The 19519-nt window shown below is 55.7% G+C and overlaps 1 protein-coding gene across 4 annotated transcripts; it reads right to left on the minus strand.

Annotated features, from left to right (window-relative positions):
• Positions 1–752: 752 nt before the first annotated feature.
• On the minus strand, positions 753–17714 carry SRF (serum response factor). Of its 4 annotated transcripts, XM_030499247.1 has the most exons (9): positions 17172–17714; positions 15523–15789; positions 9564–9825; positions 9051–9230; positions 7310–7429; positions 6394–6585; positions 5802–5878; positions 2567–2728; positions 753–1114 (listed from the first exon to the last, which is right to left on the minus strand). In XM_030499247.1, exons 1-8 carry the CDS (start codon positions 17607–17609, stop codon positions 2594–2596), a joined length of 1671 nt encoding a protein of 556 aa, XP_030355107.1. In that variant the 5' UTR covers positions 17610–17714; the 3' UTR covers positions 753–1114; positions 2567–2593. The 4 variants fall into 4 exon arrangements, with proteins under 4 accessions (XP_030355107.1, XP_030355109.1, XP_030355110.1 ...); XM_030499249.1 differs by lacking the exons at positions 753–1114; positions 2567–2728 and adding an exon at positions 2730–5532; XM_030499250.1 differs by lacking the exons at positions 753–1114; positions 2567–2728; positions 9051–9230 and adding an exon at positions 2730–5532.
• Between the last annotated feature and the right edge of the window lie 1805 nt (positions 17715–19519).

The raw sequence follows: 19519 nt of genomic DNA on the forward strand, positions 1-19519 counted from the left end.
CCCGGGCTGGCCGCTGAGGGAGGTGAGGGGGGCTGTTGGTGGTGGCTCATTGCAGCCGTGCGCCTCTGCCCTGGTCTGCTGCCTCCGCGGGGTGTGAGAGGGAAATGCGAAAAATCAGGGTGTTTCCCGGTTCTCCTAGCTAATGTTAGAGATGAGGGAAGAAAGGACTTCGGGAGCTGAAGGATGCACCTGCAAGAGCTCAAGGTGCTTGTGTTGCACTGCGTGCTTGGGGTCATTTCTCTGGTGCTTGTTTAAGGGCTGCTGTAGGGTGGGTGAAAAGAAGGCAAAAAGCATGTAATGTCAGCACAAACAGAATTGCAAGAGATAACCGAAAATCACGGAGCAGCAACTTCTTCGGGCAGCCCATGCTCTATCCACCTTGTTTGGCTTCCTTCACTGAAAGCTGCACTCACTGCTCAATCGGCGCAGAGCTGCCTCAGCCTGTGGGGACCATCCTCTAAAGTCGTGACACCAACAGCGGACTGTAAATGTTCGCATTTCCAAGCCAGCCTCTTGATTTCTCCATTAGTACATGTAACCTTTGTTGATGTTATCGGTGCTCTTTTCCTAGAATCCCATGGATGCATTTGAAATCTCTGTGCTTTCCATTAACATGTCATTTTCCTTTCCCAATAACTCCCAACGCGTTGTTAAAATCAGAGGATTGAACTGGCATTTAGTTACATCATGCTTTGCCTTTACAAGTCCCTTCATCTCCTGTGGAGATAAACACAGTATATTTGCACTAATGAAAAGGAAAATCGCTTCCTAAATGCCACACAACTACATTGGTGTGAGTTGGTACCACTCACACAACTGCTGCTGTTTTCCTCTGTTCTCGGCAGCTGTTATTTTGTGCATGTACAGCACGTGCAACACTGCTGTGTTTAATGTCACAGACACAAGGTGGTGATAATGCTCTGCAGCAGGATACGCAGCCTTTCTGGTACCATCAGCTGGCAACATCCCATAGCCAAAATTGTCACCAACAATAAATGGCAGCAGCCGGATAGGACACAAGCATCTTGTGACACTGAAAGGTTTTCTGTAGTATTCATGTGCCCTTCTTATGTCTTGGCTCTGATGGTCTTGATACCACGCTTAGTCATTTATCCTAAAAATAAAGAGCATGTCAGTGGTATCTTGCTCCATGTTAGCAGTTTTATATGACATGCACCAGCCCCTGTGCACAAGTAATATGGGGTTTCTTGTGCTGGTACAGGTTTTCTGGTCCTGAACCATGAGACACACCTATGTAGGCACGCTGAACAGGGGGCTGGCTGTGGTGTAACCCGTAAGAGTGAAGCATCTCCCCTCCTGATGGGGAAGGAGCCATTTCTGCTGTGTTTTGCTCCTAAGCACCTTCTTTACAATATTCTCCTCTCCTGCTGCACTGAGAGGTATTTTCTCCAAATTAGGGTGTGAAGAATAGTGCAGCCCCTGCACCACACAGACTTTTTTATCAGTGCTAAGCTTTCTTTACATTATACTGGTATCTGCTCCAGGACCTGATGCTAGTAGTTTCATCTTCAGCTGGCATACTGTTGACCCAGCAGCACTGATGATTGTCTGTCTTTGGTTTCTTTCCAACCTTTAGGCACTTTACTGAGCCCTGATGTGCCCTTGACCTGGCCTATAGGGGCCTACAGGCATCCGCCTTTGACCTGACTTTAAGTAATGTCCCTCCAGTTTGGACTTTGTGTTTAAAGATACTGCCGCTGTACCTTCTTAAAGTGGTTTTCTGCAGGGAATTTAAGTCTTGGTGTTGGCCCTCAACACTTAAGCTCCATCCTTAAAGGTATCAGGTGTCCACCAGTAATGGACTTGGAAAACAGAAGGGGAAACAACTTCATTTTCATTTAAGACCCTGATCAGATGCCTGTCAGTGTCAGAGGATGTTGTTCTGCCTGCAGCCTTTCAACTGGTCTAATTTAAAGCCCAGTTTGTTCTTTCTCGTTGTCCAGAGGCCTGATGATGGTACTGCACACACCAACCACTGCATCTGGATGTGCTGGGATGCCAGCTGCATGACATCTCCCATGATGACAGACAGGGCCTTGGCCAGCATCACTTACCTGTTGAGTCCCATCAGGTAAACGCTACCTTAACAGCAGCATCTTCATACAAAACTTTTATCTATCTTGGAAACACCTCTAGAAAAAAATATCTCCATCCTCCTTTGGTTTGCATTAGTTTATCAACACATAAACAGATAATCCACCTGAGACCAGGTCTAGGGATCCTGCTTTCTTTGATGTTACAATGGTAAAAATTCTTCTTCCTAGGCTTTAGTTATTGCCTAACTACTCTATAAGTGACATGGGCTGTTTGTCCTTCCTGGTTTACCTCTTGCTTGAGGTCCCTGTTAAGACCCATGAATTAGAATAATTCTTTTTCAGAAGTTCCCCTTCCTCCTCATTCCTGTTTTTTATTCCTCTTGGCTCCACACCATGCCCTGCTCACCAGCACTGTTCTTGAGCTTTTAGAAAGGGCAGCACTCACAGGCCTGCTGCCCACCACTGGCTCTGTGACTCCCAGAGTCAACATCCAACTGCTCAGGTCTCACCTGTGCAGGAGGTAGTGGGGATGGAGACTATTGCAAAGAGCCCCTCTTTGTCACACCATGCCCAGAGAGCCCCCCGCCCTCCACAAACAGGTGCAGGAATCTGCCTCTGATGCCCTCAGGTGTACGTTGTCCTCCCTCAAAAGCATGGCCAAGATCCCAAATCTGTGCACAAAATGATAACATTTATTGAAAGAGTATTTTTTTTTTTTTTAATACAAAAGAAAGCTCTGTACATAGTACTGTGATTACTTCCACATCCTTCCAGAAACACAACCCTGGAAACTGGAGGGGAAAAAAAAAATCCCACACACACTTATGCGTACACACGCGCACACACACACACGCACACACACAACCCTCAAACCAGTAAAATGAACTAAAATGTCAACACACAATAAATGCCATTTCATCCCTGATACACAAGTGTTCTTACAAGTCTGTACTTAAATAAAATACACCATTAGCGTTTAACCAGCAGTTGCCTTTGGGGAGCCAGGGAGGGGATGCAGCCAGACACCCTGCAGCAGCAGGGGCACTCCTGCCATCCCAGCCCAACCGCTCTGCTCCGCAGCGCTAGCACAAGCAAAGCGGAGTAAAGCCAGGCCACAGTGATGTGCTGGGGCAAAGGACAATGCAAACCCCAACGCCATCCTCCTCCCTGGATGAACTCCTAGCTACCCAGCCTTGTTTTGGAAGCATCACAAAGCAACTTTCATAGACCTAGCAATGGGGTATGGCACAGCACTCCCACATGCTCTGAGCTGCAGGGTATAAATCACTCTTAGAGCAAGGATACCAAGGGGAGGCAGCACAAAATGTAACTCTCACCAGAGGGGCCACCCCATTCCCTAGAGCCCTTTCCAGGCTGCCTAACAGACCAAGGGCTCTTTGCACAGAGGGTTTAGGTGGGACCTGTCCACATCTGTGCACCAAGGAACAGCTATATAGGAGGAACTACAGCCCAGATCGTCAGCTAGGTGTTGCTACCTGCACAGTGAGCAGGCAGAGCAGGGATCAGCCACTGCTGGCCACTCACCTCCTAGGGAGGAGTGGGGATGCCGATATCCCTTAGGCAGTCACAGGTAGCACCGCTCCACACCAAGAGCAATGTCAGAACAGCTGCAGGTCCCAGGACTAGAGGTGAACAGGACAGCCATAAGAAAACCCAGTCCAACTCTGGCTCCTGGGCACACTGCAAGCCCCTTGCTCCCAAGGGATGGGTTTCCCACTTTGAGACCAGCCACTTCTTCACTTGCCTTCTGCCCGTTAAGCCCAAAATGATGGGTATGGAGTCCTCAGTACAGCTAAGTGGGAAACAAGCATCCCACGGGGTGAAGCTTGATCCCTGGCACATGCTGGTGGGTGAAGAGCACAGCTTAAACGCTAATGCTGAGGGAACATGTCCAAGGTTACAATACAAACTCAAAAGCAAGGCCCCTTTCCTGCCTCCATGCCCCCCCACCCCTCTCCCATCCCCTGGTACAAACCCCATGAAAACTGTACAGGAGCCAAACTTTTATTCCTCAAAGAATTACATAAATACTGAGTTTAACACTTAGAAAAATAAAGTAATTTTCTTTTTTTTTTCTTTTTTTTTTTTTCTCCAAGGCTTCTTTTGTCTTTAACTTAAAAAAAAAAAAAAAAAAAGTTACAGTAGCTGCTTCTTCCCCTTAAGGGTTCAGCAGCTTCTCTCACTTGCTCACTTTCCCTCCAGGGACAGGGCTAGGTAGCAGAGCCATTCACAGCAACTCCCATGCAGGACCAAGCATGCTCCAGCCCTTCTCCCCCAGCCTTGCTGAGCCTGTGCAGGCATCGCAGCCGCTCCTCCGCAGCCCAGGACGGCCTGCAGGTCACCCTGGGGCTCAGGGGAAGAGCCTGCCATGTGCCCAGCAGCTCAGTGCCCCATGGGCTCTTCCCTTTGACACTTGAGTTGTTTCTCCACCTTGCATCAGATGAATTTAGAAAGCGCTGGCTGGAGCTGCAGAGGGATGTGGGAAAGACCTGACCACATTCCCCTGGGTGTACGGAGTCCGCAAGCAGTGTGAGGGCTGAGAGGAGAGTGTGGGACTGGGCTGGCCACAGAGCCCCCCAGGAGCTCTCTTGGGCATCGCTGTGCTCCTGGGTGTCCACCGACCACCTCAGCTGTGCGAGGGCAGCCACCGGGGCAGAGCCAGTCAGGCTGCAAGTCTGCCAGGCAGCCCAGCGAGGAGGCACTGAGGGCAGAGGGCTCACCGTAGTGCATACAAGGAGGATGGGGCCATGTGCTGCAGGCCCAACCAGAGATGCACATGCAAGCTGGCCACTCTCCCCTGTCCAGAGCCCAGGGCAAGTTGCTGCAGCCAGGACCCATCACCCCCACAAAGGCACATTGCTGAGGCCAGCAGCACAGCCTTGGCCCGCTCTGCTCCGAACTACACCTGCAGGACAGCTCCGGGTTTGAGCTGAGCCCCATGCAGAGCAAACGCTCATGGGCAAGGTGTCTTCGGAGTGCCCAGAAGGAGCCAAAGCCTCCAGCTGGGAATGGCCCGCAGTATTTATTTGCAGCACAGAGCAATCCTCCCCTCGAGAGACAAGTTTCTTTGGCTGGCATGAGACAAGCACAGCTATCGCAGCATCCAAATGCCCCCAAGCCCTGCATGGCCCCAGCATAGCTCCACCCCAGGTGGGTCCTGCAGCCCCACGCGCGTGCCCTATGTGTGTGTGTGTGGGTGCATGTGTGTGTGTTTGTGTGTGTGTGCACGTGTGGATGAAGGAAACGTGAAAAGGCAACAATAAATAACTGGTGCAGTCTGTACGAGAAGGAATTGCCACCAGCCCTGGCACTGGCATGACAAGCCAGGGAACAGCACAAGGCCGGCAGCAGAGGCCTCTCAGTCACTCTTGGCGCCGTGTGAGGTGTCCAAGTTGACTACCTGCAGCTCCGTCAGGCTGCTGCCACTGCTGCTCTGCTGCCCGATGACCGCCATCTAGAGAGAAAAGGGAGGAGGAAGCACTGGGGGACAGCATGCCCTGAGACCACGTGTGCCAGCAGCCAGGGTGGCACTGTCCTTTCTGGACACCTGTCCAAGGAGGGTAAGACTTCCTCACCCACAGGTAGGTGGCACTGACAGCTTTCCCACACCTGAGGACTAGCCATACCCGAGGACCTGGGTCTGCCCAGACCCACAAAGAATGTGCAAGCAGGGGCAGAGCAAGGATACCCCCTGAACACCTGCGAATACCACTCTGCTCCTACCTGGTGAAGCTGGACAGCTGAGACTGGGATCTGAACGGTGCCTGATGGGGCTGTCAGGAACACTTGGGGGACGCCACCTGCCACAGAGAGAGCACAAATGATACCATCCCTTAAACAGTGCTCCCCAATGGGTCATTTCTCTGAGCTCCATGGAGCTTCACAAGGATGAAGGAGCCTGTTTGCATGCATGGCAGCATCCCAGAAGAAAGCCACATGTGCTAGTTTTCAAAATGATGGGAGAAGCAGGCATTAGCCCTCAATCCGAGTCATGCCTGCACGGTTTTCCATGCTGCTTTTCCCCCCTCCTGCAACTACACATTGTCTAGAGTCTCTCCTAACTCCTCCACTGGCCTGCCCCATATGCCACCCATCCCAGCAACCCTCACCCTTCTTCCCCAGCAATCCATTGCATAGGAGAACAGAGGGATCTAAAAGCATGCATCAAGCATGTCCCTTGCCAGGCCTTTCTACAGCCGCTAGGACTGCTCAGAAGCGGCTTTTTCTAAAATCAATATACAGCATAAATACACGTGAGAGAAAAATGAGGGTGTCAGAGCACTCAGGGGAACACTGACCCAGAAAGCTGTCTTACCCTGATCCTGGACCTGGCCGTGGGACACCTGCATCGCTGAGGGCGCCTGTGAGAACGCGTTGAGGACTGCAAGCCCGCCGTCCGCAAGGCCAGATGTGGGCGCGTACATCACCGCGTGTGGGCTGGGGTACATCATGTGGCCACCCACAGTGGTTGGCACAGACGACGTCATGATGGTCGCCGGGAGGGTCACTGGCACCAGAACAGATGACAGTCTGTCACACGAAAGGAATCTGCTACACTCACACACCTGCCCAGAACCCTTCCCTCCGCCGCATGCCCTTGGCGCGATGTCCTGAAGCAGCACGGGCATGGAGATGCCCAACCTGTTCTCCCAAGCTCGTGGGGAAAAGCCCCAGGGAACAGGCAGCAGAGCTCAAACCTCTCCTTTCGTAAATATGAGAGGGCAAAAAAGAACAGCAGCCAAATATCCAAAGACCGAATTCAACTTGAGATACAAGCTTTAATAAGAATGTTGAATTGGATTCAGCCTGCATCCAGGCATCTGAACTCACATTCTTCTGACAAGAGATGTCCTCTGCACATACAGTAAAAATCTCAAGTAGATGTGAGCCAATGCCTGTGCTAGGGGCAATGCTGGCTCACTGACAAACCATCTGAGAACTGGCAACCTGCTCTCAGCTCCATGCTGCAAATTAAGAGCAGATGATGTGGCTGGAGAGGCTCTGACATCCCTTGTGATGTGCCGTACACACAGAAACATCTACCTAGATATAGCGTAGGACAGGGGCTGCCAACAAGGAAATATACACCTGGGAAACTGTCAGAAAGGCTGGGATAGAGTTGGTCTGAAGAAGGATCCTGGGCAGAGAACAGGCATAAGGCCTGCTGGTGTGGGTTGTTAGCAGCAGTGATTACAAAGACATAACATGGTTTACCGTAGTGTCCCAATTACCTGTTCCGCTGGAAGAGGTCTGGGTAAGGTCAGTGCTGCTGTCACTAGAGGGAGACGTTTGCTGCGGTGCCTGGTGCACCTGGATCGCCTGGACTGGGACCTGCTGAGCCATGGTACCACCTTGGGAGAGAGAGGAGCCCGTGAGCCTGCGCTCAGCAGGGATACAGGCACTCTGGGCCATGTGGAAAAGCCCCCCAGTCTTTCTCTGGCCACAAACTGCTCCACAGCGTGGCTCTGCACTGTGCTGTGGAAGGCTGGCCAAAAGCAGCACGTGGCAGAAACCAGGCCCTGTCCCAAACAGCAGGCCAAAACCTGCTCTGTCCTGGCACACAGGGACCAAGGAGGGGTTAGCTGAGCTACAGGGCTCTAGAGAGAAAAGAAAAGGCCACAGCAGCTTTTGTCCAGCTCCCAGACATGGTTCAAGCATGTCTGGGGCACTCCTCACCACTCCCGGCTCCACCAAGACACAGCACAGAAGGTGCTGGGAGGAAAGGGCCCAGCACATGCCCCCAGCACTGTCCATCAAGGATCATCTCACTGCACCAAGTAGAACTGCAAGAGCGCAAATGCCCAGGCCAGCTGGGCCCCTGCTGCCTTCACCTTCTGGAGCCCAGCTCCAAAGGGCACTTGGGGAACAGCTATCTCACCCATCTGGTGATCCCAAAGACAATCACAGTGCCCTATACCAGGATTAAAGACCACTGGGCCACAAGGCGTACATCCTAGATGTAGACTTTGTACATGGGCCATGGCCACGCAGCCTCCAGCCCAGCCCACAGAGACAGAGCTTGACAGAGAAAGCTCCCCTCAGGCTCAGGTCCTGTCGCCAGAGGGAAGAGCAAGGGATGCCAGAATGCAGGAATCACCCATCACCTCACTCAGATGGGGAATTTCTCCATGCACCACACCACAGAGATATATATCCGTTATTCTCTTAGCTCCTGCAGGTCACAAGGGAAATCCAGTCCCTTTGCATACGATCATTCTGTCTGCCAGGGCTCACTGGAGCCATAAGGGCTCCAAGAAAGCATGAAGGCTACAAGACTCATTGACTTGGGCACAAACAGGCAGGACACAAGAAATACCGTCTCAGTGCTAGTCCTCAGATGACGGCTGTCTCCACAAAGGGGACTTTAGCCCCGCTCTGAACCTCCAGTGAGAAGCACATCCAGCCCCAGTAAACACCTGGGGAGCCTTGACTCAGCACAATAAATCCCTACCAAGGACAACATGCATAAGGCAGCACACCAGCACTGCTCTCTCCTCTGCTCCAGGTCTCTCAGAATCTATCCTCTACACTGTGGTTCAGTGACTGCAGATCCAAATACAAAAGCAGCTGCTCAGAGCCAAATGCCAGCACTCAAAAAACATCCATTGGGCATCTGAACCCCTGCAGTCTCCTTCCATCAGTCCTCCTAGCAGCACAGTTCAGCCTCAGCACAGCTGTACCAGGACCTGTCTCCTCTGCATTTGCTAGTCAGAGGGAAAACCCTGGGGCAGGGGACTGACAACCCACTGCTTCCCTGGGTCTACATCCCCCAGGATGCCGCTCCTGCCTACGCCAAGCACTCTCTGCCCTGCCTTCCCATCTCTCCTCTGCAGCCACAGCCAGGGTGCCCTGTGCTCTGCCTCCTCCGTGCTCCCACCTCAGTTGGGGGTCAGTTCTCTGGCCAGGACCAGGACCCCACAGACGCCTCCATCCCCCCCACGTCAAGCAAGCGGAGGAGAAGCGAGTGCTGACCTGTCAGCGACACGATCTGCCCTCCAGCTCTGGCAGGGAAGCGGAAGACTGTCTGTTGTGCCTGCTGCAGCGGTCCAGCCGTACCCGTGACCACCTGGCCCTGCTGGCTGGAAAGAGCCAGGGAGTGCGGCTGTAACTGAGTGAGAGGAATGGTAGGGGTCCCCGGAGAAAGGGAAGCACCTGCCAAAAGGAGGGATAAAGAAAGGCTTTGTCACCATCAGCTCTTTTCACTCCCTCCAGGCTTCTTGGTGCTGCCCTGGGGTCCCAACTCAGCTCCCTGCCACCATGCCCTTCCCAGCAGCAGGGCCAGCTAGCAGCACTCTAAGGAAACAGCCACTACATGACACTTCTCCAGCCACTGGCCTGGCTGGGATCAAGCAAGGAATCCCAGCCAGGTTCACCCTACTGCAGCAACCACTCTGCTTTCTCCTGCCACTAGTCTTCCCTCTTCTGGAGAGGGCAGCAACACACTTTTGTTGGATGTTGCGGTCCTTAGCCCCTAAAAGCACTGACCTGACATGAGGGTGAAGCTGGTGGGTATCGGCATGAGGCCCCCAGATGTCACTGCACTGGCTCCAGTAGTCTTCAGCACTGTCCCGTTGGCACTGGTGACGGCATTGGGGCTGATGCTGGCAGACACTGGCGCCAGGTAATTAGTGATGGGGAATGATGGGCCACTGCTGACCTGCATAGAGGTTGAGGTGGTGGGGGCTGTCTGGATGGTGGATGTTGTCCCCGGCAGGTTGGTGACAGTGAACGCTGGTTTCAGTGCGTCCTGGGGAAGGAGAGATTGTGACAACTCAGACCAGCCCTTGGATCTGGCCAACATCTGCCCCTAAGATCAAAGCAGGCTCCACTGGTTGCATGCTGGTGCTAAACCATACCCCCATAGCTTGCTGCCAGCACATGGAGCACAGCCAGTGTAGCAGAGAGAAGTTGCTTGTACAAACATGAGAAGACTGTGCCCAATAACGCAGCATGAGGAAAGCTGGAGAGAGCTCAGCGTATACCTTGGATACAAGCCCAGGGCCACACAGGTCCCCTGAGAGACTTCCCTGTGAGATGCGAGGGGACAAAGCAACCCTTCCCCTCCCCAGGAGTCCCCAAAGCCTCTAAGAGGAGAAAACCTCTTTCTGGCACACAACAGGCAAAAGCAGTGCTTGCAGGGACAGACATAAAGGCAAACACACTGTCTCCTGTCAGGAATACACACCACTTCCCTTATGGCAGGAAACACATGGCCAAGAACAAGCTGAGAACTGGCTCTTAAAGGTAGCTGTACACCAAAAGCAGCAAGGGAGAGGTGAGTAAGGCCAACCCTGGACACCAGGGATGCCCAAACCCAGCCCTCACAGCTGCTTTGGCAGGCCCTGGGGAATGCCTCCACAAATCTCCTGGAGCAAAGGGAAGAACGTGGCCAAGGGAAGCACCCCATTTGCTATCCCATTTGCAGGAGTGGGATGAAGTGGGATTGCTAGTGGGATTGCCTCCCACTAGCAGGAGACGGGCAGGAGGCAAATGCTTCCAAGCGACTCTGCATGTTAGCTACAGCCAGCACACACCATGGTCCTGCAAGGAGCAGAGCTCTATGCCTGAGGACATCAATGCCAGGGAAGCTGAGCACCAGGAGGGAAAAGGCCTTGCACCAGGCCAACACTAGCCTGAGGCCAGCCTCCTGGGTCTGGGAACAAGGGAGGAAAGCGCATGCCAGGCTGCAGGGCGTGTAACACCTCAGTTTCCGCAGCCACGAAGCAAGTGGCTTGGACCTGCAGGAACCAAGCCCAGCACGATCCCTGCTGCCCCTGGCAGTCACACTTCACCTAACATGCCTCCTTCCCCCAAATCCCCTTTTAGATACCTAGGGTCTCTGTAGCTCTTCTACCTGTCCTGTTCATCTGGCCAAGAGCAGACTGCACATACACTGCTCCGCAGGAGACCACACCACAGGCCAAAGGGACCTGCTGTCCCCATGCCCTGCCATGGCTGCCGGCACACTCAGGAAGAGTTAAGGCTGCCACACTCCCACCCCTCCCGCTGCAGGCTGGTGGGCCCAGCTCTCCCACGTGCTCAGCCTTGTTCCCAGCTTGTCAAGCTGCCAGGAACGAGGAATTCACAGCTCAACCAACAGCTAAAAAAGGGAAGGCAGCCCATTTTGGACAGGAGGAGCCAATCCCGGGCACTCAGCCGTGCCCCAGGGCCCAGGGAGGGAGGAGAGTAACACCCCTCAGGCTTGGCACCACTGTCCCTGAAGTCCAAATTAGAAGAAGCACGTGATAACAGAGTGGAGCCCAGCATAGGCACTTTCCATTAGCTCAACCACAAACTCTTGCCATCCTACATGCGACAAGGAGGCTGCGGGTGCTCTCCCCACGTGGGTGACAGGGCAGAGTTCCCCCCAGCCCACTAAGCCATGGAAGCCACAGCAGAGCAGGGTGGGTCTTGTTCCCAGCTGGAAAAGCCAGGCTCCCTCATCCCCAGGCACAGCCCTGAAGCCACACACCCCTGAGATACAGCCCTCAGGCAGCCAGGGCATTCAGCATCCCCCAACACTCCACACTCCCAGGGCTGGTGGAGGCATCCCAAAAGATTCACAGCACTCTAACTCAGGGGGATTCCCAGGACTCCCTAAAAGTACAAGGGCAAACCTCAGCATGATCAGAACAGCAAAGATGCTTGGGAGGGATGCTGTACCAGCAGGCTTGAACCATGCACACCCCATCTCTGCCACAGATGAGACTCATTCCTCCCATCTTTGTTGTGTGTCTCTTAGGCTGCAATAGCTATTGCTTAGGAGCAATAGCTCCCAGTACAGAAAGAGAGCTGAAAGAGACCTTGGGATTGGACATCTGTTGCCTTATCCCCATGACTGTTGGGGATGCCTCAGAGCCCCTGGGTACCTTGGCTCCCCCCAGCACCTGTGAAGCCTAAAGTACATGCACAAGGCCAGCTTTCAACAGGAGCCAAGCCATGGGTCACCTTCAGCAGAGCTCAACCAAAGGGCCATGGACAAACTCTGATGCACCCCAGCAGCCCTGAAGGCCATTCCCTTCCCGATCCAGCTGCACATTCAATCCCCACCACAGCTCACTCAAAACTTCAGTTTGCAGAGCAGTACCTGGGGAAATCAACATGCAGCAGAGATGTGCAGCAGAGAGGTGCAGCATAGCGTCAAGAGATGCCTGCACAGATCCACACCACTGTGCATGCTTCATAAATGCTATACAGCATGTGTGGACCATAAGGCATGGCCAAGGCCAACTGATGCCCACCCTGGACCATAGAAAGATCCTGGGGACAGAAACGATCCCACTCCACAGCTTCTGGGGACTACCTGAAACAATGCTGTTCAGCACGGCCCAGACCCTGCAGCCAGCATTATTATGCAGATGTTGGAGGACAACTGGCCTGGGAAGTACATGGGAAATCCCAATCTGGTCTCCAACACCTAATCTACATTCTAGATGGGGAAGAAAATCCCTCCCTTCCCCCACCTCAAAGAGGGATAACCAGATCAAGGCTCTTCACATCCTCCTACCCCAATCTATTGCCTTTGAACTCCCTCAAAAATCCCCTCTCCCACATAACCACACCCAAGAGATTACATGAGGGTCTTTTGGGGAGCACAAGAGATCAGGCAGGTCAGTGCACAACAGTATCGTTGTGAAGATACACATACTGTTTTAAAAGTACAGCACGCCCCAATCCCAGCTGCAATCCAAGCTCAGCTCCATGGCAGGCAGCTTGGATTTGGCATAGTAGGAGAATCCCATGGTTGCTGCTGGTTGTAGCTCAAATGAAGACCAGTGGGCTGCTGACTGCAGGTAACAGCCTAGCTGTATTGCTCCCTGCCTCTGCTGCAGCAGCTGAACACAAGCAGGTTTTGTCCCTACAGAGAGCCAGGAAGCAGAATTCACAGGAAGGCCAGGGAGCAACTGCCCAGTCCTCTCAGAGCATCCTATGTGGCTGGACCTGACAGCCCAAGCACTTGATCTCCTGCCACCTCCTCCACTGACATACCTGTAACCCAGCCCTGTGTACCACCCGCCCCTCAGCAAGGATGCCAGCCACCTAGCACAGCCCACCCAAAGGCTCCCTTCATCCTCAGAGGGCTTCTTGGTCTATTGGAATTGGGCTGATCTCTACCAGAGCACAAACCCAGGCTTCCAGCCCTGCACAAGGCACAGCAGGACTGGGGAAGGTAAGGGTGGGACAGTCCCCAGCCTCAGGGCTTGTCATGACAAGAACCTTCAGCAGGCCAGGGGTGGATTTAAGCAGGAGACAGGGCTCCTCCAGCCCCATAATAAAAGCTGGCCATAGCCAGAAGGCACCCTACTCTAAGTATTACCACTCTTAAGTACAGGGATGGAGCTTGCAAGGTTGCATCAGAAAGCGGGCAGAGAGAAGTTGCGTTAAGATCTCTTCTATATAGTAACTGCACCCCAACAGCACACTTCCTTTGGGGCCACTTAGCAGTGTTTTCAGGGACAATCTTAAGGGACACAATGCGGACAAGGCCCATGGCAGGAACAGGTCATCTGCCATGCACAGCACTTTGTGCACCTCCAATTACTCCAGGCATAGGTAATTTGTCTCATTACAAAATGCCCAGAGGACATGCTTTTCATTCAGCAGAAGCACAAGAGACAAGTCTTTACAAACATAGGCTGCAGAAGGGAGAAACTGCTGGTGACAGTGGACTCCTTTGGCTACTGGAAAGGACAGGCACAGCTCACACTAGGAATCAGAGCATCCAGGGAAGTAAGTCATGCCAGACTGGGACAGCCAGAGCTGTTGTTGGGCTCCCACCAATGGGAAGCCTTCCCAGGGACTCTTCTGGGCTCCAGCACACAGCTCTCCAGCCAGCAACACCTTGGCTCACCACAGCTGCTCTGGCTGCAGGGATCTCTGGGACTGCTGGTATTTTTCAGGGCTCAGCAGTGATAAGCTTTTGCTTGGTGCAGCACTACACGCATGTGGGGAAGAGGGCATGGAGGAACTGTGGCTGTCAGGTACCCAGCAGCATTGTGACCAGAGCTGTTGCACTGCCACAGGATGCAAACACACAGCTGAACACCCCTGCAGCCCCAGACACCACATTGGGCATGTTGTTGCACTTGCTGCCTTTGGGATTACAGCGCAGAGACTTCAAATGCCCTTCTCCATGTTCTGTCTGCTTAATGTTTAGTGGCTACTGTGGTTTGTGTACAGTAGCTGGATTAGGATGCTGCTGTGGTTTGTGTACAGTTGGCTAGAGGTCTCCTAGAGCAAGGCCATGGATCATCTGGAAGGATGCTTTTGCAGCAAACCCAGGTCCCACACCATGAACACAGCTACAGCAGAGCTGCAGCAACTCGCAGCACCCAGTGGCACCCCACGCAGGCGCAGGAAGCTGTGGCACAACCCCCAGTTCAGCATGTCACCCCAGCCTTGCTCCACAAACTCCCCTGCCTCCCACCTCCACATGCCTGTGGATCCCAGCACCAGCCTGCAAAGCAGCAGCAGGGATATGGAAAAATGTAATTTATATAAGTGATGTAAATTAAAGTTATTGAACAGATGAGACATTAGAAATAAATTCTTTACTGTAACGGTGGTGAGGCCCTGGCACAGGGTGCCCAGAGAAGCTGTGGCTGCCCCATCCCTGGCAGTGTTCAAGGCCAGGTTGGACACAGGGGCTTGGAGCAACCTGCTCTAGTGGAAGGTGTCCCTGCCCGTGGCAGGGAGTTGGAACTGGATGGGCTTTAAGGTCCCTTCCAACCCAAACCAGTCTGTAACTCTACAAGGGAGCCAGCTTTCTTGCAACAACTCTGAGGACCAGCACCAGGGATGCAGGGACAAGACAGAGTCCTCCCAGCAGGAAAGGTTCATTGCCCAACTCCACACTCATGGGCAGTCCTCTGCAGCACCCTGCGTGAGAGGCCACAGGCAAGACGGGCAAGGGCTAGTGCCTGCAGGGACACGAGGCAGGGAACAGAAATGGTCCATCCAGCCAAGTGTTTCCATTCCGCATGTCCTCCCTGCCCCCTTCCAAAACAGCACCAAAGCAAGAGACAGCTGCAGCTTATAAGGAATGTGAGGGGCCCTGCCAGGGACTCTGGCGAGGGAAACCAGGCCTTATAAGGCCATGGAGGCAGAATCAAATTTTTATCAATGAGTGCAAGAGCATGGAGACGCCTGGGGAGAGATAACAGTGCCGAGAGCTGCCTGGGGGGGCGGGCCGGGCCGGCGGGGAGCCCCACTGCAGAGACAGGGGCCAGGACACCTGCCACTCACTGCCCTCCCTCTCTAGATCACCACTATCACCAGACAAGTGAGTAAGCCCAGAGAGACCTCTCAGTGGGCATGAACCCACTGGAGTCGCAGCAAAGCAGGACCCGTCCTCAGCTTCCCAAGCTGCTATTCAAGGAGCCTGGCATTGATCCTGGCACAGCCCGTGCTCCCCAGGGTGCCCAGGCGCGTGGCTGAGCGTTACCTTGGTCTCCCCACTGCTGTCCGACTCGGACACCTGGTAGGTGAGGTCCGTCTCCTCGAAGCCCGTGGCACTCATGCGCTGGTCAGTGGTCGGGTCCGAGCGTGGCGGTGAGTCTGGGGAGTTGAGGCACGTTTGGATCAACGCCTTCCCCGTCTCACTGGTGATCATGGGCTGCAGCTTCCGTGTGGCAAATGTGTACACATGGCCTGTCTCGCTGGCCACCAGCAGTAGGACTTGGGTGCCGGTCAGCGTGGAGAGTTCATAGGCCTGCCAGCAGCACAAGGGAAGGACAGGGAGTCACGGACACATACAGCACAGGACAAGAGGCCCTGGCACATCCCTGCACTCCCAGCATGGCCCTCCTTTTGCCCACATCAGCTCCAGCTCCCTGTCACTCCAGAGGAGCTATGGCTTCTAAAACCAAGTCAAGATTTGTTCCCTACAGGTTGAAGTGCCCCATGGTGTGTTCCCATCTCCTTCAGCATGCCCTCAGGTGATGTGCATGCCAAAAGGCCATGGGAAAAGTGGTCCCTTCAAGACAGCAGCTTGAGGTCATGGGGACACTAGACTGTTTCCATTCTGGAAATCCCACCAGCTTCTCCGGACATGTCTGGATGCCCTCCCGCTGAGGCGTGAGAGGACGCTACTCAGCCCATGTGTCCCTGCTACCTCTTTACATCACCAACACCCCAGCAGGGCCAGGGCCTGGAGTCCCCTCTTCATCTTCACAGTCCTGAGCACAGCTGCACCCAAACACCCCAGCAATAATGCCCTACGATTGACTGGTAGGCTAGGAAGAACACTCATCATATGCCATCATGGCACACTCCGTGGTCTCACACAAGATACCACAGCCAGGATGGCCTCATTCGGGATCCTGTGCTACCAGGATGCACCCATTGGTACCCCACAACCATTCCCACCTTCCCAGGGTATGTGAAGCCCAGCTCAGCTGGGATGCAGCACTGCTCAGTCATTCAGAAGATGCAGTGAGCACCAAGGGTTTTGGGTGCCGGTCAGTGTGGAGAGCTCGTAGGCCTTCCAGCAGCACCAGGCTCACCTGCACACATTTTGTGCGCAGATGAGCCAACAGCACTCAACTGCACACAAAATCCCTCAAGTTTCTAATTTGCCTTTACACAACGGCTCCAGCCACCAGGAACCACGGAGAGCGCTCTGGCCCAATGGAGACATGGGTCTGGCCCTGTCCACAGCCGAAGGAGTCAGCAGCCCCGCTGGGCCCCAGGCAGGGCAGCTCGGCAGGGCCCCAGGACCGGTGCAGCACCCAGCTACGGTTCACAGAGAGGGACCCCGAGAGCCGGAGGCTGCACTGAACCGAGCCTTCCCCCGCCGCCCTTCCAGCTGCTGGGTACCTGGCCGGAGCCCCGCGGACAGCCAGGAACCGACCGCAGGAGACAACCTGAGGCTCCCGCGCAGCCCCCCGGAAGGAGCCTGTGCCGGGCCGCCCCCCTCCGCGGGGCCGGGAAGCCGCCGCTGTTTCCGGGCACGGCCCCGCCGGCCGGCTCCCCGCTCGACCCGGGCGCGCACCGCCCACGGGGCCAGCGCTTCCGCCAGGGCGCCGGCAAGGGACAGGTGGGTGCCGGCAGCCCCCCGCCCGCCCCGCGCCGGCCGGAGCCCCGGGGCCGCACCTTCTTCATGATGCCGGTCTTCCTCTTGCTGAAGGTGGTGTAGCGCCGCAGCTTGTTGTCGATGAACTCCATCTTGATCTTCACCCGGCCCCGCGTCTTCTTCCCGGGCTTGGCGCCGCTCACGGCCCCACCGCCCCCGCCGCCGCCGCCGCTGTAGGCGGCCGCCGCCGCTCCCGCCGCGGGCCCCGCCGCCGCCGCCGCCTCGGCCAGGCCCCGCTTCACGCCGCGCCGCTCGCCGCCCAGCTCCTCCTCCTCGGCCGACTCCGAGTCGCCCTCGCTGCCGCTGTACAGCGCCTCCCGCTCCAGGCGACCCCCGGGCGGCCCCGCCGCCGCCCCGCCGCCGTTCGCCCCACGCGGCACCGGCGCCCGGCCCAGTCCCGAGCCGCGGGCCAGCGCGGCGGCGGCGCCGTTCCCGGCCCCGGCCTGGCTCGGCAACATCGCGGCAGCGAGCGCGGGTCGGGTCGGGTCGGGCCGGGTCAGGCCGGCCCCGCCATGGCCCCGCCGCCCGCTCCGCGCTCACGGCCCCGCTCCGCCGCCGCCCCCGCCGCGCCGCGCCGCCCCCATATAAAGCGATACAATATTGCCTTTTTTGGCGAAGGCGCTCCTTATACGGGGCGAGCCGTCGCCCCGCCGGGAGGCGCCACCCTATTGGCTGGCGGCTGCCAAGTGCCGGCAGCCATTGGCCAGCGGCTGGCGTTTGATTTGCATACGTTCCTGCTGCGCTCGCGTCACCCCCAGATTGAAACACGCAGGGAGGGTCTTAAAGAGACAGCGGCCGGCGGCGAGCACCGGGCGCTTCGCACCCGGCCGGAGCGGAGAGGGCTGAGGCACCCGCGCTGCCAGCCCTCGCTTCCCCCGTCCCTGCTGCCGGCTCCGGGCACCCCTAGTCTCACAGGGGACACACTACGTAGCTGAGGCTCCCTGCCTTGCGCCCCTCCGCATGCAGTCAGAGCGGTACCCCGCACCTCCGCACCCTGGCTGGCTCTTGGTGATGCCACCAGGCGCTGCTCCAGGCAAACTCCACGGTTCCCATACTCTGCAGGGGACAACTGAGCTGCCCGCTCATCTCTGGTGGCAAAGGCTGTCCACGGTCTGGAGGAGAGGCTGCACTGGGCCGGTCTGGGGGCTGCATGGTTGCTGTGGGGTGTGGAGGGCACAGGACTGGGCAGATACAACCAGAATACACATTGCTCATGCACAAGTTGACCACTGCTCAGAAGGAAGAGGGTGTCTGTAACAGGGTCACAGCTCCCTGGGGAGACCTGGAGAGAGTTGAGTCTTGTGGATAGGACAAACTGCCTGTACACTGGTCCCTGGGGATATGGGCATGCAGACAGAGGTCCATATCCACCCCACTCTACAGCTCAGAGGGTTCCTGGCGGGTGGTACAGGCCATGTCATCTGCTCACGTGTGAGCCAGGACCTCCCCAGAAGAGGGACAGCCCACAAAGGCAGAAAAACTGGGAGCAAGGCAGGCAGCATGGGTGCAGGAGGGACCACAGAGCTCGAAGCTGTGAGCACAGACAGCAGCATCCTTGGCTAAAAGGGCTCTCCCACACCCCATCCTACAAACAAGAACTACAACCCAGGGCAAGACCTCATCTCTGCCAGCACCAGCCCTGCCACAGACCCATTTTACATCCCTGTGGAGGGTTCTGCAACTTGCACAAGCCCTTTCCATATCCACCTCATCGCTCGGGGACACGCACGTTTGCCACCAGCCTTCACAGCTGTCTCCCACTCTCTGGGGCCAATGTCCTACAGACCAAAGGAGTAACTGCAAAACGAAACACCCCCCTTGCCGCCGCCTCCCCCTCCTCCCCGCCAGCCATGCTCCTCCAGTGAGCACACATGCCATTTATAGCTCCCAGCAGGGCTGCTGGGGCACACGTGCCTCCCATCACATGCCCTGCCACCCTCCCTTCGTGCTGAGCACAAATTACACCTGGCACAGGTAAGACAGAGGTCTGGCCATGCCTCACCAGGCTGAGGAAGGGGCAGCGAGACCCTCTGCATGACTGGAGGCACCAGTTAGGCTGAGAACAACCAGCACGTAGATCAGACAGCCAGAACCAGGCCAGTCTGCCTGCTCAGCATGAGTGTGCAACCACCGCAGGTACCAGGATCATTGTTCTTCTTGCTCATGGGGCTGCTACATGCTCCCTCCTTCCCCTCCCCTTGGGCCTCTGGACTGCAGGGCCACATGGAGGCCTTTTGCTCCCCAGGCTGCAGCAGAGTCTGTGCAGGCAAGAGGTGAGAGCTGGCTCATCCCTTATGTTGCCATCCTCTCCCTACCTAGTGTCATCCTGAGGATGCTTTCCAAGGCACTTTTCCCACTTGTGCTCTGA

This window comes from Strigops habroptila, chromosome 10 (assembly GCF_004027225.2).
Source record: "Strigops habroptila isolate Jane chromosome 10, bStrHab1.2.pri, whole genome shotgun sequence".
Classification (NCBI taxonomy): Eukaryota; Metazoa; Chordata; class Aves; order Psittaciformes; family Psittacidae; genus Strigops; species Strigops habroptila.

Excerpts from the sequence above, each read along its gene's own strand:
- SRF (XM_030499247.1), bottom strand. The coding sequence starts at position 17,609 with ATGTTGCCGAGCCAGGCCGGGGCCGGGAACGGCGCCGCCGCCGCGCTG. Across the intron at positions 15,790-17,171 it reads AGACCGGCATCATGAAGAAG|GCCTATGAACTCTCCACGCT; the intron begins GTGCGGCCCCGG and ends TGCTGCTGGCAG. Across the intron at positions 6,586-7,309 it reads GACCTCTTCCAGCGGAACAG|TGACCCTCCCGGCGACCATC; the intron begins GTAATTGGGACA and ends TTCTGGTGCCAG.